Source organism: Lissotriton helveticus, chromosome 5_1 (genome assembly GCF_964261635.1).
Source record: "Lissotriton helveticus chromosome 5_1, aLisHel1.1, whole genome shotgun sequence".
In the NCBI taxonomy this organism is placed as follows: domain Eukaryota; kingdom Metazoa; phylum Chordata; class Amphibia; order Caudata; family Salamandridae; genus Lissotriton; species Lissotriton helveticus.
The window spans coordinates 89,324,374-89,350,040 of NC_136065.1; the positions used below are offsets into that span (position 1 = coordinate 89,324,374).

Consider the following 25,667-nt stretch of genomic DNA (forward strand, 5'->3'; position numbering starts at 1 on the left):
TCCTGAACAACTGGAGGTGGTAGACTCATACCTTCATTTAAGGAAACTTATAGCAGGTAGTACGAAGAACAAACTTCATATTTAACATAGCACTTGCAGAGCTACATCCCATGCTAATGGTTTGCATATTTTTTATAGTGCTATGGGCAGAAGGCATTTTTTACATCTACCGATGGTTTTTAAGGTAAAAATTCCCCAACCCTGCTCTATGCGATTGAATCAATCCCTGTTAAGGACTGGAGTTTTTTAGATAGGATTGAAGGTCAGATACTACGTAAAATATGTAATTTTAACACGTTAGTTCCAACGGCAGCAATTATACTGGAATTTGGCTTGATAAGTTCCTATATCCAAGGTTTTTCCAGGGTTTTAAGCTGGGGATATCAGCTAAAAAATAGCGAGCCAGACTCATTAAGAGATTTCATGAGTCATGATATCTTCGGTGCTAAGGCAGGTAATTACTCTTTTTATCGTGATTTCTCTTTGGCACTAAAAAAAATGGTATACAAGAAAATCAGTGTTCACCCTTCCACCATTAGAATTTAAATCTCTCTTAAAAACCTTGAGTGACAAAATTAGCTGTAATAGAGATACAACATTTTGTAATTCTAAAGAGAGATTAAAGCTAATGGCCAGGACAAACTCACCGAGAATTTCACAAAAATATTTATTTTGGAATCAAGAACACGGAACTCGACGTTTGCTCACTTTGTCGTATGAATCTCTTACCTCTGAATGACTTGACAGCAAACTGGTCCCACAATTTGAAAACACTTGTAAGCTGAGCATTCAGACCCTGGACCATGTCTTGTTTGCCTGTCCAGCATTGGCCTTGATTCGTCATCTTGGCTTCGGCCGATATTTATACAAAACTGTGTTAAAATTGTAGCTTCAGCCCGAGATTATCTTTTTTGTCCTAAAAACGAAGCAGTGTGTGCGATGCGTTTTATTATTTTAAAGAGTTTATGTATATATTTAAATTGTTTATATATTCTTTTAATAGGGCGGTTGGCCCTCTTGTTTGTCGTCTTCTTGTGAGGTATTGGCATTTTCCCCTCTGTCGGATTGTGTTTTGCACATTGGTTGGCTGCTATTTACTGCTATTTGCACAAGAGGGATATGTTGTGTACGTTTCCCACTATATTCTTGTTGTTAACTTAAAAACTTAATTGAAGTGAGATTTTGGATGTATTTTGCACATGAACTGGCTGCTACTGAATTGCTTTTTACACCGGTTAGAATATGCTTTGCTATTCCCTTTACTTGCTGCTAATTCCAGATTGAATTTTTAGCCGCAGCTAATCTGACTCTATTTTGCAAATGAACTGGCTGCTACTTACTGTCCTTTGCACATTTTTGGATATGCTTTATTCCTTTCTTCTTGCTGCTAATTCTAAATTTAACTTTTAACTGAAGCTGAATTTTTGGACCTTATTTTGTATACAAACTTGCTGCTATTTACTGTGCTTTGCACATTCCAGGATATGCTCTGTAACTTCAATCCTTATGCTGCTAATTTTAAATGCTATTTTCTGTTGAAATGCCTAAGTGCTGCTGCCCAAATTATTGAACAATTTTCCCTAAGCACTGATGTTATGCATATTATTTTTTCTTAAATGTACCTGCTATAGTTTCATGCGGTCCTAAACAAACGCTATCTTCTACAGTAGAGGTCTTGGTCCTCTGTTTCTGCAGTGAGCTAAATGGTTTTATTGTTGAAAATCTTAATTACTTTGCGTATTGGGATAATTGACAATATTGACTGATGTTATCTAAAGGAATTCTAGCCTTGCAAATGCAGGCCTTTGATAATGTTATAATGGTACGTGGAATGAGTTTTGTTAAGTTTTATTACTTGTAATAATATGCATGTACTTTTATGTGGACCTCTTAGGAGTTCCAAATCTATATCTATATCTATACTAATATAATAAAGAGAGAGCCCAAACCTTTGAGGCGGGTAATCTCAGGAACCACAGCACCAATCACAACAACCAATACAGCGTTGTAAAGGGCAGTTGCAGCAGAAGGACATAGGCTATGCAGACGCCCACCATATACATTTAAAAGGTAAAAGAACCGTGCCAGCAAAGTAGTCACCTGTGGGCGTGTGCTGGGGGCGTGACAAACACTAGGGGCGTGTGGTACTTTCCGCCCTTCATGCCATGTCTCATATAGTGTGCTGGGGGCGTGTGCTGGGGGCGTGGGCGGGGAGCGGGATTACGGAAGAAAAAAGCGAGCGTTGTGCCCAATATTTCATTGTTTTGTACATTCCAGCTCTGTCTGCCCACCCTGCTCCCTTTAAATACACCTGCACATCATAATCATAACCCACCCTTACTCCTTAAAATACCCCAACGCCCTCACAGCTCTTACTCAAGATAACAGGGTAGTAGATATATGGCCATTATTAAAGCCTGCTGATCCCGGAAGCACCTACTTCTCCGGCCCCCACCAATCAGTAGCACGGCTAGACTACTTTTTCACTTCACGTCAATTGGTTCTGAGGTGCAGCATTGAAACCCCCCCGTTAGTAATGTCGGACCATAATCCCCCGGTTTTGGCTGTCACCTTTACAGGGATAGGAAGAAAAGAGGTAACCTGTACCTTAGAGAGAGGCTTACTGAAGGATCAGAGATATATTTTACACATGAAGAAATAGATTGAGGAATCTATGGAAATTAATAGGAATAGCGCAAGTAGTGGGGTGGTCTGGGACACGTTCAAGGCAGGGATAAGAAAGGAAACACTTAGCTACAGCCTGCAACTTCAAAAGAATTTAACACAGCACTTAAAAACACTATACAAAGCACTGGTGGCTATTGAAGAAGAACTGGTTAGGGCTATAGCCTCGGGGACACCCCTAGAAAATATACTACACAAACCTGCCCTTGCAAAAGCTGAAATTGGAGAAATCCCAGCATCTAAGGCAGCAGAGAAAACTCCTGCATGGAGCCAGGGGTGCCACGAGCTTAATGAACGTGTGAGACATATGTTGGCAGTACGCTCAAGACAAAAAAGGGGTGATGGGAGAGATACTAGAGATCCAAGATGAAGAGGGAAGCTTGGTAACAGGATCCCCCGGTATACAGGAGGAATTCCATAAATATTCTAGGAAACAAAATGTAGATCAGAACTTAATCAGAGAATATCTTAGAGGTGCCCAATTAGAACAATTTACTTTAGAAGATGCAGAAACACTGGAAACCTGTTTTACAGAGGAAGAATTGTAAAGAGCACTCCAGGATCTTCCCTCTGGTAAGGCAGTGGGACCTGATCAGATCGCCCTTGAGTTCTATAAAACGTTTTCCACTATTTCAGGACCAGATCTGATAAAAACTTTCAGACAGGCACAGACAGGGAACTCCGTTCCAGAGCCATGAGCATGGACCTCAATTAAACTTTTTCCTAAAAAAGGGCAAGCCCCCTTGGGAAGCCGGTTCCTACAGACACATTACCCTCATGAATCGGGATGTGAAAATATTCTTAAAGGCACTATCGATGCGATTAAGTTTAATTATTGGTAAAGTGATCCAAACAAGACAGCACAGTTTTATGCCCGGTGGAGGTACTACAGACCATATCTGAAGGGTGGTAACCCTGTTTGATGTGGCGGCTAAGAAAGCGTTTCATAGGGTCTCCTGGGATTATCTGTGTGGTGTCCTCTAGCGGTTTGAGATTGGAAAGGAATTCATCAATGCAATTCAGAGTTCATATAGAACTCCAGAGGTCTGATTACAAGTGAATGGAGGTCATACAGATCCATTATGGATCATACGGGGGACCATGCAGGGTTGCCCGTGTTCCCCCCCCTTCTTTTTGCATTATATATCGACCCCCTGATCCAGAAGAACGATGCTAACAGGAGTATCAAACCAATGAAATTTCAGGGGGGAGAAAATAAAATCCTGGCTTACACCAACGATCTGGCAGTAGTCCCACCCAATCCCCAAACTGCACTTGTGGCATAGAGAGGAGGAACCTCTGGCTTTCAGAAAGATTTCAGGGCATTTACTTAATCATCAGAAAACACAGAAAGTTGCAAATAACACAGCAGACCTGGAGGATCATCGGGTGACACAAGTAGCTACCTACTTAGGGATAAATATCACTTCAGAGTAGGGCATATGGTGGAGGCAAATATAGCTCCTGTCATTCTGAAAGGAAAGAAGGACTTTGACAGGCTGCATAATCTTCATCTTTCTATTGTGGAGTGGTGTGGCTCACTGGTTAGAGGCGGCAGACCCGGGAGCAGAGGACGGCCCGGGACCAGGGTTCAATTCCCGACGCGGCAGGCTGTTTGACCAGGGTCAGCGGGCTCGATAATTCTCGCCTCGGTGCCTACTCTAACTAGAGATCACACTCGGCAACTCTGGGCATTAGCTTGCCTCATCTCCACAACGGCCCCCCACATACGCCGGGGATGCCTGATTTCACCTTGGAGATACCCAGTAGGGACCATCTCACAGGGAAAGCCAGGACGGGTTCCCCAGCGGTCTATAGCGCAGAGATACTCCTTTGGGAGTCGATTCTAGAGCGTTAGAAACCCACAATTAATTAATTAATTGTTGGCCGATGCAACATAATTAACATGATATTTTTACCCAAGGATCTCTAACTTTTCAGGGATATACCCCTGGAAATTGAAAACCAACTGTTTGAGAGGCTGGAGAACATGTTTAACAGGTTTATTTGGGCCCACGGGAAGACCAGGAGAGCATTGAAATTCATGATGCTTTCAAGAGAGAGAGTGGGATGGGCAGTGCCAGATCTTAAACTTTACCACTGGGCTGCAGCTTTACAATATATGTGGGGTTAATGGGAGGGAGTGCAGAAGATTGTTGGAGTAGAACAGGGTCACCAGATGTTTATGAACTGCTATTTGGAGACGAGGCCCAGAGCTGCTTCCTGAAATATAGCGAGCCCACCTATTACAAAACAGTTTGATTTAAAACTTTTTTAGCAGTGTTTCAGATATGGGCAGCCTTTAAAAGGGAAATGGGACTTAGTAGAATTCATTTGTACACTCAACTTTTTAGAAACCCAATGCTCCCAGAAATTTTCCAAGATAAAATTATGGCAAGGTGGGAGGGGATCTCTTGGCTTCAGATGGACTCCAGTCATTTAGCAAAATTCAGGCTAAATTTGGAATTGATAGAGATGTATTTAAATACCTACAAATATTTAGCTTTGTAGCTAAGAAAAAAGGAGGACCAAAGAGTTTCAGCAAAAATAGTATTATGGAGGGTGGTCAGGGACAATAGAGCCGGTGCTATGAGGCATATTTATGTGAAGCTGTCCCAGCTGAAGAAGGGTGATCTCAAGAAACCCAAACCTACCCCTGAACCCTAAAAATACCCCTATACCCCAAAACCCAAAGAAAGCCCTAAACCCTAAAACTACCCCTGTACCCCATATCCCAAAACTATATCTGAACCCTTAAAATACCCAAACACCCCAAAACATATACCCCTATACCCATACTTACTTTATCCAATCATTAAAAAAAACATGCTTTTACCATTCATGCATTTACAACAAATTTCGTTGTAAATGTATGCGTGGTAAAGCATATAAAATGTAATGCCATGCGTTATAATGGCATTGCGGAGTCATGGTACTTTCGTAATGAAAGTATGCGGAGTGATGGTATGCGGAAAGAAAGTTGCGGAATAATGGGTGTTTACCCTCCCCCGGTAAGTACATTGGTGGCACGGCGGCCCACATCTCCAGCAACATACTCATATTTTTTCACCACCGATTTGAAAAATGCACAGGTCTCTCTCATTTATGGCCAGCACTGACATACACTTTTAGACACACCTCCCCCCACAAGTTCTAGAATTGCAAACTTTAGAGCTGGGGAGCTACGTTCGAATCTCTGCATCAGCTCAACATCCTGTGATTCCAGGCAAATCGCTTTGTCTCCCAGTGCCTACCACAAATGAATGTGTTCTTCTGTAATGTAAATTGTGCTCATGCCATGTTGTCGAGTTCGCGCTATATAATATTGCAAGGAAAAATAAAGTAGGGAAACTCGAGTTCACACACTACTGAACGCGCACTCTTAAGTGATTCAGCAGTGAACTGTGAATCGGAGCGTTTCACAGGCCTGTCACAGATAAGAAATGCTATCAAAACGAAATCCTACAAAACAATATACTACTGGCCGGCAGCAATTTATACCCGGACAACGTCGCGACGGGCTGCTAGTATGTAAAAAAAAGAAAGGTTTGGACCTGGCAAGTAAGTTAACGTGCCAAGTCGAAATAGTTTAAAACTGCACACACAGGCGCGGTACTTCTAGCCCAAGAGTGGGAGGTGGGGGGGGGGTGGGGGGTTTGAGGATATATCTGTACTGGTTGTAACTTGACTCAAAAATCCTAAAAATAAAAAAAAATTAAAACTGCACACACAGGCTCTGCAGTAGCAGGCCTGATACATGTTTAAAATGGTTGCAACATTGGTTCCCCACTACACCTCTCATCAAGCCCCAGTGGGACTTGCATTTAGTCCTAGCACTTCTAATGTGTACTCCTTTTAAACCACTGTACAGCTGTATATTGCAGCTCCTCACTTTAACGACTGTGTTTCTCATCGCCATAGCATTACCGTAATTTGTGAGTGACCTACAGGCCTTCTCTGTCAACCTGCCATACGCAACTTTCTTTTCGGTCAAGGTGGTGCTAAGGACTCAAGCTTATTTTCTACCTAAAGTGGTCTCTCTTTCATGCCAGGCAAACTATCACCTTTCTGGCATTCTTCGCTTTACTTCACCCCTCTAAGGAGGAGGAGAGACTCCACCAGTTGGATCCTAAAAGCCCTCTAATTTCGCATTGATCGAAACAAGGAACATCTTGTGGTCGATCAGCTCTTTAATAGATTCCCCACGGCAAAGAAGAGTGCAGAAAATGACCATCTCCCTCTGGATTGTTCTTCGCATTAAAACCTGCTACACACTGGCTAGGAAGCAACCTCCAGAATGTTTGCATGCTCATTCAACCAGAGCCAAGGCTGCTACCATAATGTTGGCATTAGTGCAACTGGGTGGTGCTTATTTGTGGTTCTGCACATCACATCTAGAGTGGAATGGCGTATGCAGAGCTGCAGTTTAGCCACTGCAGGGGTACTGCTGAAAAGTTTCTGAATCCAGTCTGATGCCTGGCAAATATTCATAAGCTGAGGAATCTGCAGTAAGATAGAGTATCCACCAGAAAGAGCGTTACTGAAGGAAGTAACTTTTTCTTTAGCCCAAAAACAGGTAACTTCTGATTGTATAATTTTTGCCTTTAGTGAAATTTAAGAGACCGCCAGAAAGAGAGCCAAACCATGTGTCTACATTTCCAATATCATGAAGGGCAGGTTGGGGGGGTCAGAAGTAAATATCGTAATGTTTTCCACATAAGCTCACCGTTTCCGAATTGAACCATTTATTACAAGTTGAGGGATATTTTATGATTGATGTAGATGTTTGAAATAATGTTCCATATATAATGCAAAGAGCTGTGGTGACAGAGGGCTCCCTTGCTAGGGTCCTATCTAAACCAAATAGCTTTGCAACATTGAATCCATTCTTATAGTCTTAGTTGTCATGTCCTTACATGGTGCTTTGATTCCCTTAATCTTTATAGGGCAAAGCCGAAACTGACTGAAGACATGCTAAAGAAATGGCCAGGATACTCAGTCAAAAGTCTTTTCAGCATTGAGCAAAATGCTTTGACCATTCTAACCCAAAGATGGAGAACTATTGGGTATTTATAAAGCCATGTTAGTATGGTGTGTGGCATCTCTGTGAAGCACAGAGCCATGTTGCATTGGATTCATGAATCCCAAAAGGGAGGGACAAGAGAAGTCCAAGGTTCAGCACCCTTGCTCCTTATTAGAAGTGCGAACATGAACAAAAGAAGGTGACTGTTCCTATACAGGGAACATAAGGTTGGAGTGTGTAAGGTGAGGGGGCCTTCCTTATTGGAGGGTATTGCCCTCACACACCCATGTGGGTGTCATGCTTCATCATTTAGTGGGGTTGGTGCTGCAATGCCCCAAGGGCCCCACGAGAGGGCTCCATAGGGGGATCTTTTAGTTTTAGCTTTGATGACGCAAGCAGGTGTGTAGGGGTTTAGTGATGAATATAGGGAGGAAGAAGTGGTCTAAAACGACCTAAGAGGTACCCAGAGATGTATTTATTCAGGAGTCTCCTGATCAGGATTAAAAACAGGTAAGTGTAGATTGTCAGGGCAGTGTTACAAAGCATGACAATCTAGTGTGTAGTGCTTAGAAGGTTAGGCCGGCATGTTTCACTCCTTTGTGGTCCAGGAAGGATTTGTTACGTTTCTTCAGAAACAATTAAATCAAATTTCCCGACCCTTACTCTGGGCAGGGTGTATGAATCGAAATCTGGGTTTTATCTAAGGACCTTTAGTGGTGAAACAAAGGTCAATGGTACCTAAGGGTTGATCACCCTATTCTGATCTCACATTCCAACCTAGAGTAAAACAGAAGAAAGTATTTCCACTAGTATTTAGTTGTATATGTTTGGGAATTCCTTAGTAGGCAATTGTGCGGGAAATTGAGAATCTTCCACCCTTGTTTGTTGTTTGGGCATATTCGTGTTTAGGCATTGGTATATGTAACTAGGGAGTCCTTTGAGAGGTGGTAGAGGGGTCACAACCTCGGTATTCTTAAATCCCACTGCGCCTTCTTGTCACTGGGGTAGTGGAAAAATGCCGGGTACTTTGGGAGAGATACTCGCAGGGTTATACGGAGGTGGGAGAGCAGACTGGGTACAAGATGTACCGGTATTTGAAGAGTCTATGGACTTCTCACAAAAGACTCACCAAAAAGATAAGGTGGTCTCTCGTGTCTACAACTTAATTCCTGTGTATTTACTTTTGAGGGGTGTTCTCTCTGATCATCGAATGTCCCCTCCTGTGGCCAGGGGTATATATGTCTCCGGGCAGCCTTAAACCATTCTTTACAGTGTTTCTGTAACCTTTTCTGATCACAGGAAATGTCTTTTTCATTTGTTCTAGGGGAGTCTCCATAGTTCCCCGTGTTCTGGCAACTTTTGTAGTTTGGCTTTGTATCTTTTCACTTCATGTTTGACCTATATAAAACTTCCTTTCCTGAAGTTTTACACTAGACCTCATATGATAAGTAATCCGTTGTATCTTCATATCGTGATAATTTCCATTTGTTCCTTAGTTATGTTATGTCATAAAATTGCACTACCCTGTGAACATTTTCCAGTTTACATGTAAATGCATATATCACCAATATGTTTTTCCTTTAGATAGAAGTGTTTTTTGAACTGTTTTTAAATCTGTTACAATCCCTTGCCTTAAACAACACACCGGCCAGAAATGTTTGGTCACTTTCCTCTATACTCATGAGGGGATTTCTTCATCCTATGGACCTCATAGGTCACATGATGACTTCCAAATGTAATGTCGGGGATATGTTGACTCTGTTCTGTTCTTACTCCGGGCTAAAGTTTAACAACATAGACGTTTTGGCCGACCATGTGTCAAAATGTCAGAACACACATTGGAAATTCAATTTCGAATCACTTATACTGTATTGGCCACTTCCAACATTACATTGGGATTAACTGTCTACTGACTTAACTAATATTGATCTATATTACATACACAATCGTGCATGCGATTACACATTACATTTCATCGACGCTTACCATTGCCAAAGAGAAAAGTCATTTAATATACAAACAAGGAAGGGAGTCTGCATGGTCCTCACCCTTAAAGTCGGCAACTCCGGGTCCCACCCGCCCCCATGAATAGACAGAACTTTGGAGAACATGGTGTCTGCGTACTTTGTTGTGAATGTGCAATAGTGTATTCCGGTGGTAGCAGGTGGTTGAGGGTGAACGGGACTCCTCTGGTTTTCCAAATGTTGGGGGAAAACTGGAATAAAGAGAGACAAGACCTCATTGGCAAGGCATAAGTAGGTTTAATGATGACAGCCGGGGGAGGATCAGGCACCTCCGTAGAGTAAAAAGCTGACCTTAAAAAGCTGCAAGCAGGCAACCCTTTTATATAGTCACAAAAATGCTTACTTCATACATATTATCTTAAAAACAAATAAGTCACACAATAATACGAGTTAATACTATACATTCACATAAACATAACATCACTTGCATCCTTAAACTTGTATTCCCTTTATCGTAATCCTAAAAGAGCTTTGAAGAAATATTAACCTTCCCTCCTTGAGTGCTCTGTTCCCAAGACATCTAATCTGACTCTGTATACTCTTGACTAAAGTTACCTTTGACTACATATTTTCTGAACCACGTCTCTGCTAACAATGGGAATGGAAGACGTGCTTGCCCGCTGTGATCCTAAACTCTTCAAGGCCGGTTAATCTTGTTTTCCAATTTAACTAAAACATGCTGATCTTATGTTCTGCTTTCTGGTGACCGCTCGCCTACTTTGTTTCCTTGTGAAGCTTTGGCTTGTAGTGCTCTTTAACTGCATATCTGCAATGCTCTCTACATTAAAGAAGTGCAGGTACTCATTACATACCAATACCTGCCCTGCTCAAAGAACTTTCTTTCGAGCACAGGGTACGCTGTAGTGCAGTGCGCTGATTAGTGCTGTGTTCTGATTAGTGCAGTAGAATACTATCTAGTGCACTGATTACATAAGTGCTTTGTAGCACGGTATTCTGAAGTGCAATGCTATCTAGTTCTGTGTTCTGCCTAATGCGACATGCAGTTTTGTGCAGTGTCTCTAGTGCAGTGTTTAGTGCCTGCTTAGCACAGTGTTCTGCTTACTCTTCTGTGCTTTCTAGTTTACAATGCTATGCAAGTGTGCGCCGTCTAGTAGAGCTTGCTCTGGTGTAGTGTGCTGTCCATGGTCTGTCTGTTATGATAGGGTACTGTCAAGTACAGTGTTCCTTCTGGTGCAGTGTATCACACAGCACAATGATGGTGTGTGCTCACTAGGACTCTGCACAGTCTAGTACAGTGTTGTATCTTGTCATGTTTGGTCCTTATCGCGGACCGTAGTTATCTGCTGTTGTAATCTGCCCTACGTCACGCATTCCATTTTGGAATGCCAGTGTTCCTTCTTAATGTGACATCACCCCTGCCCCGGTCATTCTCTTCCCCACCCGCTGTCCGCGCACCTGCCCTGCTCTTTCCGTCCCTGGTGGGCCTTTCCATAATTAACTCAATAAATCACTTTTGCCTTCCTCCGTGGTCTGTATCCTTTCTTCAACAATGGCGACGAGGGTCTAACGGAGGAGAGGCTCACCGGACCGTCGATGCTGCGCAAATACCAGAAGCAAGGAAGCAGCTGAACGCTACGACGGGAAAACGAAGGTTGTTTAAACGTAAAGGAAAGAAGATTGAAGTAAGTGGGTCGGCGCGTAATTGACTGTTAAAACTGACTAGGGCTCGGCGAAGTGACAGCACGTGAAGCATCCTGGGAGCACACTAGCGTCACGCCGAATAAGGAAGCCCATTGGTGCATGGGGGAATGACGTCATCGGGGCGGCCATTTTAAAGAAACCCCGAAGGAATCTAGTCAGTTTCCCTGACTGAAAGGGAACGAGCTAAGCGAATAACGAAGTAAATTTAAAAAAAAAAAGAAAAGGCTAGCGATGTGCAGCGGAAGCCAATCAGTGCTGAAATAAGCTAACAGAACCAATAAACAAGACGAGTTGCAGCCATACAAAGGGAAAAATCAGCAAGGTGTACTGGAATGAAGTAGGGGAGGAAAGCTAAATACATTTTTTTAAAAGCGGCTAGCGTTTTGAAGGAATAATCTACTTCTGCAATTATATATACGCAAAAAAAAAATATTATAGTGTTAAATACAATAGAAGGAGACATTTCTGAATAAGAAAATACGCCCTGACAACCTAACTAAAGATTGAGGTGACATGGCCCAGAGCAATAATATTTTTGTACCGCCGCTATTCTTAGAGGAACCAGGGAAACCCACAATGAAATGGAAAAAATGGCTAAGGGCTTTTGAGAACTATATTGTGTCAATAGACGGAAAGAAATATGATGCTGAAAGGAAGTTAGCTCTCCTGTTCGGATTGTTAGGCAAAACAGGTCAAGAAGTGTTCGACAGCTTACCTGAGTACGAGAATCCACCAGGGGTATTTATACCACTTAACGAATATGACGAAGCAATAAAGAGACTTGAGAAACAGTATGATGAGGAGAGCAACATAATGGTGGGAAGGCACAGGTTTGCTCTCAGGAAGCAAGAAGAGGGTGAAACTATAGAAGAATACATAGGATGCCTAAGAGTGCTAGCAAAAGATTGCGAGTTTAATGAGATGACGGATGTCTACATAAGAGATCAAATAGTGTTCTATTGCCACTCAAAGAAGGTTCAAGAGAGATTATTGACGTGCAGGAACCCCACGCTACAGGAGGTAACTGACATTGCAAAAGCCATTGAAAGATCATTGGTCACCACGAAGGTACTGTCAACCAGTAATAGTCAAACCAGCGTGTGTTACATACAAGATAAAAAGAGATGTGAGCAAAAGGGTCAAGAGAAAAGCTTGGGAGATAGGAGAACATGAGGAAGAAATGTAAGTTGCTTCAGATGCGGTTCGCATGAACATCTTGCAGATCACAAGTCATGTCCAGCAATCAGCAAAAAATGCGCTAAATGCAAAATATTTGGCCACTTTACGACCTTGTGTAAGACTAGGCTAAGAACAACTGAAAATGTGGTGGTGAATACAGTAGGAGACTTTGACGAGGAAATGTGCGAAAAAATAGTCCTGTATGTTGACATGGAAGGAGGAAGGATCAAAGGACCCATTGGCAAGGCAAAAATTGGAGACATTGAATTACAATTTTGTGCGGATTCTGGGTCACCCATAACAATTGTATCGGACCTGATGTTCGAGGAGAAATGGCCAGGAACACCGCTGAATGAAACAGACGTGAACCCCAAGGCTTTCGGGGAAAAGGACATCGAAATGATGGGTTATTTCAATGACTCGGTCACATTCAGGGGAAGGACAATCCACACGAAAATTTACGTGGCAGTAAAGGGCAAGATCTTAATAGGATGGAAAGACTTGGCAAAGCTGGGCATGATACTCCAACCAGGAGCAAAGGAACCTATCATCTTAAGAGAAGAGCTAATGAACAATATATGCATGGTGGAAAGCAATGGAACAGTTGAAGATGTAGTGGAAAAGTACAGCGAGGTTTTTAAGGACACTATTGGATGTGTACGTGGTTTTACACATGAAATCAAATTGAAAGAGGGTGCAAAGCCAATCAAGCACAAGGTGAGAGCAATACCACTGTCTTTAAGAAGCGAACTGAAGGAAGTACTGGTCAAGTTATGCAAGGAAGGAGTAATAGAAGAGGCGGATGCATCCGAATGGGTGTCGGCAATAGTAGTTTCGAAGAAAAGGAAGACGGGTGACATAAGGCTATGTGTGGACCTAAGGTCATTGAATAAAAATATACTAATAAACTGCCACCCTCTCCCATTGATACAGGACATCTTACAGTCGGTGGCAGGATCGAAGTTCTTCACCCTTATCGACCTAAAAGCAGCGTACCATCAGGTCACGTTAGAAGAGGAATCCAAAAGCCTTACTACATTCATAACGCCCTTCGGCGCACACAGATATGTAAGATTACCATTCGGGCTGGCCTCCTCCTCAGGGGTATTCCAGAAACTAATGGATATACTGTTCGGAGAAATCCAAGGAGTGGAAGCGTTCCAGGACGACATCCTGATCCACACTGAAACAGAGCAAGAACACCTACAGGTGCTGAGCAGAGTACTAAATATCCTAAGGAAAAAAGGAATGCCGGTGTCGAAAGAAAAATGTAAATTCATGAGACGGAGGATAGAGTATTTAGGTCACGTACTCTCATCAGAAGGAATCACCCCAAAAGACGATCTAGTCAAAGCGATCCGGGAGGCACCGGAACCAAAAGACCAGGAAACCCTGAAGTCCTTCCTGGGACTCAGCGAGTACTACGCCAAATTCGTGAAGGGGTACGCAGATAAAGTGGAACCACTGAGGAAGGTGTTGAGAAAGAACACGAGTTATGTTTGGATGCAGGAGCAGGAGCAAGCATTCAATAAAATAAAGGAAGACCTAGCAAAGGCACCAGCTCTGAAGGCGTACGATCCCAAGCTGGAGAACATAATCACAGTTGATGCCAGTGCCAAAGGCATAGGGGCAGTGTTTTGCCAGATGAAGGAAGGCAAAGAGAACACCATCGCATTCATCTCAAGGAGACTAAACGATACAGAGAGGCACTATAGCACGATCGAGCGCGAGGCACTAGCATGCGTGTGGGCAGTGCAGAAGCTGAAGAACTATCTGTGGGGAAAGAAGTTCGAAATTGTTACAGACCACAAGCCGCTAGTACACATGATGGACGGAGAAGGTCGTGGAAGCGGGAATGCAAGCTCCAGACTCATAAGGCTTTTATCCAAGCTCCAGGAGTACACATTTGGTATAAAACACATCAAAGGGGGACGGAACAGTAGGGCAGACTGCCTGTCACGGATGCCTCTGGAAAACCATGAGGGTGAGTCCTTGGACGATGTAGAATGTGTAGTGGCCTGGGTTGATGCATTGGAAGATGAATATGGGTCCATAACTGAAAGTGAATGGAAGGAAGGAATGGAGAAGGACTGGATAACAAGCAAAGTAATGCAGTATGTGCAGTCGAAATGGCCTCCGATAAGGAATTTAAGAAATGAGTTCAAAAGCTATCAGCAGGTCAGTGAGGAACTTACTGTAGAAAACAGAATACTTAGAAGGAGTGAACAGTTCATTCCTCCGGCGGCACTGAGGCAGAAAATAATAAAACCGGCACACAAAGGACACCCAGGAAATAACGCTACAAAAAACATCATCAAACACTACTGGTGGCCAGGAATACATCAGGAGGTGAACAACTTCATCGACGAATACGAATCGTGCCTCAAGGCAGACAAACACTGGCAGATAAGAAGAGGAGAGCTCCAGAGGGTGGAGATACCTAGTGGACCGTGGCAAAAAATTGCAGTAGATTTTGCCGGCCCGTTCCTAAAATTGCCAGAAGACAACAGATACATTATAGTTGTGACGGACTACTACTCCAAATGGGTGCATTTCAAGTTCGTACACTCTATTACAACTGAAAAAGTGATCAAGTTCTTTAAGAATATGTTTGCAGTCTGCAGACTTCACGACATCGGTCTGAGGGGGACGGTGCTCAGTTGGTTTCGTTCTTTTCTAGCCAACCGCCGACAAACGGTCTGGGTCTCCACTGGATCCGCTGAGATGTCGCCTCTGGGAGTCGGAGTTCCTCAGGGCTCGGTATTGAGCCCTACTCTATTTAACATCTTTATGACCCCTTTGGCAGCATTGGCGGAGTCCTTCAGGGCCCAGATCGTTTCATACGCCGATGACACCCAGCTTCTCTTTACCTGCCGGAAGGGTGAAGAATTTGATGGTGAAAGTATCCGGGATTGCCTTGGGGCTGTTTTTAATTGGTTCCAACTGAACAGCCTCAAGTGCAACTCAGACAAATCGGAGATACTTTTCTTCGGATGTCCATCTGTTCCGGATTGGCACGGGTGGTGGCCCGCCGACATGTTCCCCCCAGCTCATCCATCCCAGTCAGCCAAGAACCTGGGAGTTAAAATTGATAATGGGTTGACATTTAAACCCCAGGTGCTGGCTCTCACTGGAACATGTTTTGGCATCCTCAAGATGCTCCGGAAGTTCCTTCCGTTACTTTCGGAGGAACATAGAAGAACAACAGTTCAGGCCCTCATTGGATCCAGATTGGAGAAGTGTGGCTCAATGGTTAGAGCAGGCAGACCTTGATGCAGAGCTCTGGCCAGGGACCAGGGTTCGATTCCCGCCTCGGCAGGTCTCCGGCTCATTAATTCCCCTGACTGGATATTCTCGCCTCAGTGCCTGTTCTGATCATGGGTCCCACGCTGCAACTCTGGGCAATAGCTTGCTTAGTCTCCACAACGGCCCCAAAAGCGCTGGGATGCCTGGCTGCACCTGGGGGGTGCCCAGGAGTGGAGATTTCCCAGGAAAGCCAGGAAGGGTTCCTAAGCGGTATACGGACAGCGCCGGGACACCTCCGGTGGAGGTAGCTGTGCGCTTTACAAATTCCGACATTTACATTTACATTGGATTATGCTAACATCTTATACCTTGGCCTCCCGGAGTACCTCCTACAACGTCTACAGGTGGCCCAGAATGCTGCCGCGCGAGCCATCTTCGGCCTCCATAGGCGAACCAGTGCCTCGAGCTTATTGCAAGTTCTTCATTGGCTCCCCATCCGGAAGCGGATAATATTCAAGGCTATGACGCTGGCCCACAAAGCCATGCATGCCACGGGAGCTCAATACTTGCAAAGGAGGATGGCTTTTTACCATCCAGCACGATCCTTGAGATCGGAGTCCCTTTCGTTTGCGGTAGTTCCCCGAATAAAAAAAGCCCGCATTGGAGGACGGTCATTTAGGCTGTTGGCCCCTCAGCTGTGGAACTCCCTACCTTTGACCCTGCGTTCTACGCCTAACTTATTTGCGTTCAGGAACGGTTTAAAGACCTGGCTCTTTACCTGGTAGAGACTACCCGCCTTGTTCTAGGATCTGCGACTGCTGGTCTCTATTTTCATTGTTATGTTTTGTCTGCTCCTTTCTAGGTCTGATAGTACAAAGCGCCGGGACACTCCTTGGAGTAGCCGTGCGCTATAGAAGCCCTATAATAACATAACATAACATAACATAACAGTGGAGGGACAACCCAAAATCATAGTTTCCGACAACGGAACCCAACTAATATCGGCACAAATGGTGGTATTCCTGAAGAAGGCGGGCATAAAACAACAAAAAACACCGCTGTATAGCCCGAAGAGCAACGGCCAAGTTGAGAGAGTGAATAAGTTTATCAAGGAAGGGATCCAGCTGGCCATCGCATCCCAACTAAGTGTAAAGGACAGTATACGAGAAAAAATAAACACATATAACAACACCCCAAATGAAACAACCAAATTCACTCCGTTTTACCTTATGAGAGGGAGAGAATGTAGAGACGTGCTTACGCCAAAATTTAATGATTGGTACAGGAGTGGGGGCGAAACCGAACAGATAAGAGACAATGAGCTGCATGTCAGAGAGAGAATTGTAACTAAACAGGAAAAGACCAAGAAGTATGCAGACCAAGTCAATAGAGCCGTGGTGATGGAAATAGAACGCGGAGACTGGGTTATGGCAAAGAAACCCGGCTTGGTGACCAAAGGAGAATCAACCTACAGTGGTCCAGTGCAAGTACAAGAATCCACCAAGGGAGCGGTATACCTAGGGAAAAAAGGCTGGCGAAGCAAAGACGATGTGGTCAAGTTAAAACAAGGACAAGAGAAAATCATTCTCAGTGGGAAAAGAGCGGAAGTGGAAAATGCTGATGATAGCATCCTAGAATGGGATGAGGTGTCTGGTAGCCCGTACTCCAGAATGGAAGAGGAGTTGGGTAACCTGTCAAATGTCAGCAGTATGGCTGGAAGCAGCACCTTTGACAAAAGACTCCACGAAGAAGAACCAGACATTGCCCCCGTCAGGGTCCCAGCACCGGGGGGGACAGGCGTAAAAACTAGAAGTGGTAGGCAAGTCAGGATGCCAAAACGCTACGAAGATTTTGTTCAAGACTGATTGTGTGTTGGGGGTAAAGGAGGGAGATGTTGTGTGTTGGGGGGTAAAGGAGGGAGATGTTGTATCTTGTCATGTTTGGTCCTTATCGCGGACCGTAGTTATCTGCTGTTGTAATCTGCCCTACGTCACACATTCCATTTTGGAATGCCAGTGTTCCTTCTTAATGTGACATCACCCCTGCCCCGGTCATTTTCTTCCCCACCCGCTGTCCCCGCACCTGCCCTGCTCTTTCCGTCCCTGGTGGGCCTTTCCATAATTAACTCAATAAATCACTTTTGCCTTCCTCCGTGGTCTGTATACTTTCTTCAACATACAGTATATCATTTAGTGCAGTGGGCTCACAAATGAAGCATTTCATACAGTACACTGTCTATTACAATGTACTTTCCAGCCTAGTACAGTGTTTGGTGTAGTGTTGCGTAGTGCTGTGCTCTATCTAGTACTGTGTCCTGTCTATTGCAGTGTTCTGTCCAGTTTACTGTGCTGTCTGGCACTGTGTGATGATCAGCAGTGTGTGGTGTGATGTAGTGTGCTGTGTGAGGAAGTGTACTAAGTGGTACAATGTCCTGTCTATTACAGTGTTGTTAGTAGTGTAGTATGCTGTTGGTGTAGTGTGTGGGACAGTACAATATACTTTTAGGTGAAATCAGCTGTTGGGGGCAATGTTTTTGGCAGTACAATGTGCTGTCTATTGCAGTATAGTTGCTAGAGTTGTGCACGGACATGAACAATTTACTATCACGCAAGTACTACACTGTAAGACTACCCTGCATTGTCTAATAGTGCACTGTCTAGTACTGTGGAGTTTCATTGTAGCTTTCGGCCTAGGATAGTGATCTGTGTAGCGCTGTGTGTGGCCTACTACAATGTTTAGTGTTGTTTCTAGTGTATTGTAACATGCTGTGTCGTCCAGTCAACTGCGCAGTAGAATGTCCCCCTTATGTAGTGCTGTTTAGTGTGGTGCGTGGTCCAACTAAATGTTTAGTGAAATGAGCTGTATAGTGCTGTGGGCTCTATAACACAGTGTACTTTGCAGTGCGGTGTACAGTTAGCAGAGTTTGCTGGAGTAGACACGAATGCTACCCAGTGCAGTGTGTAATCCATTTCAGTGTGCTGTGCAGTTCTGTTTTCCACTTCACCCCCTCCACCCCACCCCCCACACACACTCCAGTGTTCATGTGCAACACCTCATGATTGCAAAGCTTCTATTACAATAAAATATATTCTGTAAGGGACCATGCTTCTCCTTTCAGTTTAGGGTTAAATTATGCATATGAAACCTATATTTAAGTGTAAAACAAAGTTGTAGCCTTTCTTTGTGTCGTTAAATCTCTAATTGTGAATCTCTTCTCTGCAGTGATGGTGACTCTGGATCCTGACACAACTCATCCTCGGCTCCTACTGTCTGAGGGGGGGAGACGAGTGAGAGAGACGGGCACAGCACAGCCCCTGCCGGACACCCCCAAGAGATTCACCATCTGGCCCTGTGTGCTGGGGAGCGAGGGGTTCACCTCCGGCAGACATTACTGGGAGGTGCAGCTGCTGCAGGAGAGGGCGCTGTTTCTTGTGGGGGTCGCAGCAGAGTCTGTGAACAGGAAAGGAGCCATCACATGGTCACCTGAGGGGGGAGTGTGGGCTGTGGAGGGGTGGAGGGGTAAGTACAAGGCTCTCGCCTCCCCTGAAACCCCTCTGTTCCCTCATGAGGAGCCCGTGAAGCTGGGGGTGTATCTGGACTACGAGGGGGGGCGGCTGTCCCTGTACAATGCTGACTCCATGGAGCTTCTCTACACCTTCCTGCAGGCCCCCTTCACACAGAGGCTCTTCCCATTTTTCTGTCTCATTGGAGCAGAGCTCAGGCTGGTGTAGGGCCTGCACTCTTCTCTTCCCCTCCTCCCCCCCCAAACACACACACAGCAACTGAGGCTAGTGTGGGTGCTGCAGCCCCATCCCTCCCACACCGAGCAGAACTGAGGCTGGTGTATGAGTTATATCTCCCCCCCACATGTACCCTGTAGCAGAACTGAAGCTGTAGGCGCTGCATCCCTGCACCCCCCCCACACACACTCAGCAGCAGAGCTGTGACTGGTTTGTAGGAGCTACGCCTACACCCCCCCACACACACCCACCCTGTAGCAACACTGAGGCTGGTGTAGGCACTGCACCCCACACGCACACACACTCCGCAGCAGAGATGAGGCTGATGTGTAGGAGATACGCCTACACCCACACACACACCCTGTAGCAACACTGAGGCTGGTGTAGGCACTGCACCCCACGCGCACACACACTCAGCAGCAGAGATGAGTCTGATGTGTAGGAGATACGCCTACACCCACACACACACCCTGTAGCAACACTGAGGCTGGTGTAGGCACTGCACCCCACGCGCACACACACTCAGCAGCAGAGATGAGGCTGATGTGTAGGAGATACGCCTACACCCACACACACACCCTGTAGCAACACTGAGGCTGGTGTAGGCACTGCACCCCACGCGCACACACACTCAGCAGCAGAGATGAGGCTGATGTGTAGGAGATACGGCTACACCCACACACACACCCTGTAGCAACACTGAGGCTGGTGTAGGCACTGCACCCCACGCGCACACACACTCAGCAGCAGAGATGAGGCTGATGTGTAGGAGATACGGCTACACCCACACACACACCCTGTAGCAACACTGAGGCTGGTGTAGGCACTGCACCCCACGCGCACACACACTCAACAGCAGAGATGAGGCTGGTGTGGGTTCTGTAGACCCCTCCCCCCCCACTTTCAGAAATAGAGTTGAGGCTGGTATAGCAGCTCGCAGAGGTTTAAAATAATACAACGCTCCTTTTGGGATAAGTCTCTTAGGAGAGGCCAAGTACTTAGGCAGTTTATTTAAGCTTTAAAGGAGGATCTGCACAGCGCCCCCAACAGGCTCATTTCCAAGGTGATAGAGAGACAGTGAGGAGTCCAGGGGAGGGCGGCTCACGGTAATGGTGAGAGAGCAGGTGGGGGTCACCACTGGGACAAGGTTCAGGAGCGAAGATCAGAGCACAATTCATTTAAAGACTGTTGGGGTTTACATTGATTGTGAAATTTGCACTAAAAACAGCACCAGGCACCTGTGAAGTTTACTGGTTGTTTCATCTCTCTGCTACTTGTAATTAATAAATGGCGAATATTATCAGTGAAAAAAGTTTTGTGATTTTATCCCAGTGTAATGTTTATTAGTTAAAAAGTGAGTATTTTGTTTTCTTTATATTTGTGAATTTTTACCTGAATTATCATCATATGACGCTTCCATTTTTAAATCTTGCTGCATGTGCTGTCACTATGAGAATTATTGTACTTTATAAAACAAAATCTAAAAAGGCTAGGGCCCACCCATTGCTTACCATTGGCTGGCTTCCTCATCACTCTCATTGCTTTGGTTTTCATTAGTCAGTGTCTGCCGCCTGTCTTGCTTTTTAGATCTTTCCAGGCGGGTCAGAATGGCTTTGGGAGGATTATGGTTTAAACCTTGCTAGCTTCGACACAATCAGAGACAGCAGCTTGCAAGATCTGCCGCTCCCTTGCTCCCAAAACACCGTGGGAAGGACTACCGGGAATCCGGACCTGGCCCGGAAAATGAGGAATTCTCTTAATCACACGACTTAAGAGTATCCAGTTTATTTTCCTGTTTCCCAGCTGCCATTTACATTGCTTGATTTACCCATTTGCATTCATTTTTTTAACTAAGGTGGATAAAAATACCTTTCTATCTTTGTAAACTTGTTTCTTTTCTCCTGCACCATGGCATTTTATTTAATCTGAAAAACCCTATGGCTGCTGCAAATCCCTTTCTCATTTAGTGAGTTGTTTAGGTTGAGCCTAGGCCGCGCGTGCGTGGTGCTCAACATGCTGTAATCTAATGTATTGGCGTTCACCACACCCATCACTTTTCATTGGTTCCTTGGTTGCCTTTCAAATTGCCTTTGGTTTGTTTGGTGAATGGCTTGCATTTGTCCCACCTTTTGCCTGTTTTGGTCCACCCTGGAGACTGACCCTGCTACATTGATCAGTTCCCTTCTGGCTATCAAGGATAGTTTCACACTACCTTTTCTTTTGCCTTGGGTCACAGTGCTGTCCCGCCACCACCACCACCGTCAGTCGCTGCGTTTCACTTAATCTGCCCATGCAGTATCCCTCACCACCTCCTGCCCCTCACTGCGTTTCCTACTCTGTTGCACCTGTCTTTATTCTGCAGTGGTTGCCATGTGCTTTACAAGTAAAAGAAAACCTCTTCCAAGGCAGTCTACTTCATTGCCCCCGGTTAGTAGCAGAAGACAGGCAATGGCGAGGCTGAGCTCCGGCGCCAAACTTTAATACATAATTCCCTTTCACTGTATACGTTTACGTGATTCGCAATTTGTTTCCCAATCTAGGAAACACACATGTCCTTCACAAGTCAGGTCCTGACTGTTCACTTACTGTTCCGCTGTATATAAACTCTGTTTGAAGTGAGAGGCGGACTGTGCACTTTTGACTGGGAGCTCTCTGTAGGGGGTGTTAGGGTTTACACAAAGAATCATGCTCAACCCCACACTGAACCATAAGCAGGAATATATGTTTGTTTATTTTATTGCCTTATGATTATTGAAACAAGAAAAACCCTTGGTCTTGCAATATATTTTTATTATCTTGGTTATATGTATATTTTCTCTTGAGTTTGCCAGTGTTTATTGACCTTAAAAGCCAAGCTGTTACTGAATGAGTGTTTGAGAGTCAAGGACATATTTGCATATGGTGCACGTTGTTTTGAAGAGACTGTTATTGCAGGTGTTCCACGTTTCTTCCCTTCGTCATTAACCCCTTCGCTGCAGCGGCTATTCCGCCTCAGCGCTAAGGGGGAGGCGGGGCCGCGCGGCGGTCCCGTGCTCATGACGGAACCGCTCCGTCACGGCCCTAAGGTGAGCTGTGCTTGTGACAGAACAGTTCCGTCACAGACCCGCCCGCCCATTAGAACGTCAGCGCAGGCTCGAAATTCGCGCCGCGCAGGCGTGGCGAGCGGGCCGTGACGGAACCGTTCCGTCACCAGCACAGCCCACCTGAGGCTCGTGACGGAACGGTTCCGTCAGGAGCATGGGAGGGGTTAAAGGACCCCACCCTTCAGCACAGCTATATAAACCCTGAATGAGCGAGCACACGCGCTTACGCTAGTTAGCTCTCCTTCCTTACCTGAAGTCCGGAATCCTTTCTTCGTCCAGAGAATCCCTTGACGGCGCCTCGCTCCTCAGCGGTTCCCATGGAAACTACAACGTGCTGAGCAGGCTTCCGGTCCTGCTTTGTTTCTCCTCCCTTCGCGTTGAGGAAACACAATTCCCCGCTCTTCCGGTCCAGTTTTAACCGCGCTCTGACCTGAAACAAAAATTAAGGTTTTCTGCATTAAGAGAGACGCGCGCAAGAAGCAAGTAAGTAATTCATACGTTTTGAAGGTTATTAAAAGACAATTAAAGGGGCAATGCGCATTGTACTCTAGTATACAAACTGAAGGAGAATTTTTTCTTTTAAAAGGCAAAACGCAGAAATTATAGACTCTTGACAACTAGTGGAAAAAAGGATATTGTGAACTAAGATTTATTACATTTGTTGGCACATATTGAACTTATGCAATTGTGGAAAAGCCCATAAAAACTTGATCTTGCAAAACTGTTATTTACCTTAAAGTGGTGAATCAAACGTGAGGAGCATTCAGGACCTCAGTAAACCTACAAAAGAAAGCAAAACATTAACATGAACAATCTAACAAGTGTTTAATTGAAATAATTTAGCATATCATTATTAAGTAAGTTTTGGGGCGTGGCCAGGTGGGCTACCATGGCAGTTGTGCCTTGCTGAGGCTCCTTACCGGCGGATTGATAGGTTGTTTCCTTGTGTCTGCCCTGGTACAGAAACGTACCTCCAAGCTCCGAAATTCACAGGGCATCTCCTGGTGCTGAGGGCCCATGTAGAGCTGGACCGGAACGGCGAGCAGACTACAGTCGTTGTGAGACTCGGCGTTGGGCAGTAAGATGGCAGCCGCCCGCGCTTTTGTCCGCCGTCCGTGGGGCTCAAACACCATGCAGCACGTCTCAAAGCGCCTCCTGTGAGGTCGGAAAGGCTGGAATGAGCATCATTGGGGCGGCAACGCTCTACCCATACGGCACCGCAGCGGGCAACGCACATACTGGACGGATCACCTCGTCCCGGCTGCGCAAGCTGAATCAGTTGGGGACGGAAGAACAAACTTGCCGGTTTCCCACAGCTGGCAGAGACTGTGAAGGGGAGCAGCAATAACGGACTGGGGCGCCGATCTGAGGCACCTCCCCACATCAAGGGCAATTGGAGCACCGAGACCGCTGAGGCTGCCTGACTTCAAAATGGCACCCAATGCTCTCGTCCACGGAGTCTTCTGAGTGAAATGAAGGGCTCTGACCCGCCTGGGGGGCGAACCAAGCATCCTTTAAGTCTGTGAGTGGTGGGGGAACCCCCCCCCCCGTTGTGGCCTGTAGTTGGGGAGTGAGTGCGGTACCCCACTTCCACTGAAGCCCTCTCTGTTGCATGCCTGACCCTAAAATGGCGGGTTTCTAGGTAGCCTGGAACACCGAGTGGTGATCAGCCCGCAAGAGCCACCAGCCACTGGCCCACAGAAAGAGACCCAAAGTACGTTCCCTGTGGGCCCACAGAGTAGTAGGGGACACACAGATCTGAGCTCCCCCGGCTACACAAGCCACCCATTGACGAGGACAGCGAGCGAGGCAACAAGGGGGAGCTCCAACGCCCATGGCGATGGGACCCACTACGTGACCCCTACGGAAAACACCTCTGGGCACGGACCAGGGGACCCAACCCCAGCTTGAAGGCCTGAGGAGCCTACCTGGACCAACAGCGCAGACAGGGCGCAGGGCTCACTCAGATACAGCGTCAGAGGTGGCTGGGCCCTGCAGGGTGTCCGTCGACACTAGTGCCATCACACCCGGACCTAGGAGCGGAGCACGGGGAGACATCCCAGGAGGCGCTATGGGGAAGCCCAGCCACGCAACACGCCGTGGTACCAGAGACCGCACCGGAAAATATGCCTCAACCCAAGGTGGGATCCAAGTTGCCAGTGCCCCCCCCCCCCCCCCCCCCCATCTATCCATTTCGGACAAACCAGACCGAGTTTTGGAGGCCATCGAACTCTCCAGAGCATCTATGGAGGAGAGACTGGGCACTCTAACGACGGACATCAGCCTCATCAAAGATGATCACCGGAAGCTGGCTGACAAGGTCCACGATGGCACAAAGATCATGGCAGACCTGCAACCCACAGTCAGAGACCAACAAAAGACGATCTGTGATGTCCTATCCCGTCTATCCAAAGTGGAGGACCGAATGGTGGACCTAGAGGGGCACTCAAGGCGCTGTAACATTCGGGTGCTTGGGCTACTGAAGGGAATTGAGGGGCAAGATCCGGTGCGCCACATGGAAGCATGGGTGAAATCCTTTATCCCGGCTGCCGACTGGTCGGCCTTCTTCTCCATCAAACGCGCCCATAGAGTCCCAGCACGACAGCCCCAACCAGGAGCAACCCCCCAACCGATGCTGGTGAAATTCCTGCACTTCAAAGACCAGGATTCAGTACTTGGAGCTGCCAGACGATCGGGCCCCGTCCGGGTGGAGGACAAGCAGGTGATGGTCTTTCCGGATTACGCACGGGTGGTGCAACAGCAAAGATCGCTAGAAGTGAAACAACGGCTCTGGGCAAATGACATCCAATATTCTCTACTATTCCCTGCCAGACTCAGAATTATCTACAATGACTCTTCTTCATTTTTTACATGTGCGGAGGAAGCCAGGGACTGGGCGGAACTGCACTGCCCGCAGCTACCCGGATCAGGGACTGAGCGGAGACAGAGACACAGGGCGCCACAACCCAGGAAACGTCTCCCAAACAAAGGGCGCAATGGCGAGAACACTTTGGCACTGAGCCTC

General features: G+C 46.0%; 1 protein-coding gene across 2 annotated transcripts in view; it reads left to right on the top strand.

The window, feature by feature from the left end:
- Positions 1-20,859, top strand: part of LOC144752980 (E3 ubiquitin-protein ligase TRIM39-like) — a 134,693-nt gene extending 113,834 nt beyond the window's left edge. For both annotated transcript variants that reach the window (XM_078640789.1, XM_078640790.1), the window contains one exon: positions 19,042-20,859. In XM_078640789.1, coding sequence (XP_078496915.1) covers positions 19,042-19,550 — 509 coding nt within the window. In that variant the 3' untranslated portion in view covers positions 19,551-20,859. The remainder of the gene's footprint in view (positions 1-19,041) is intronic.
- Positions 20,860-25,667: the final 4,808 nt, after the last annotated feature.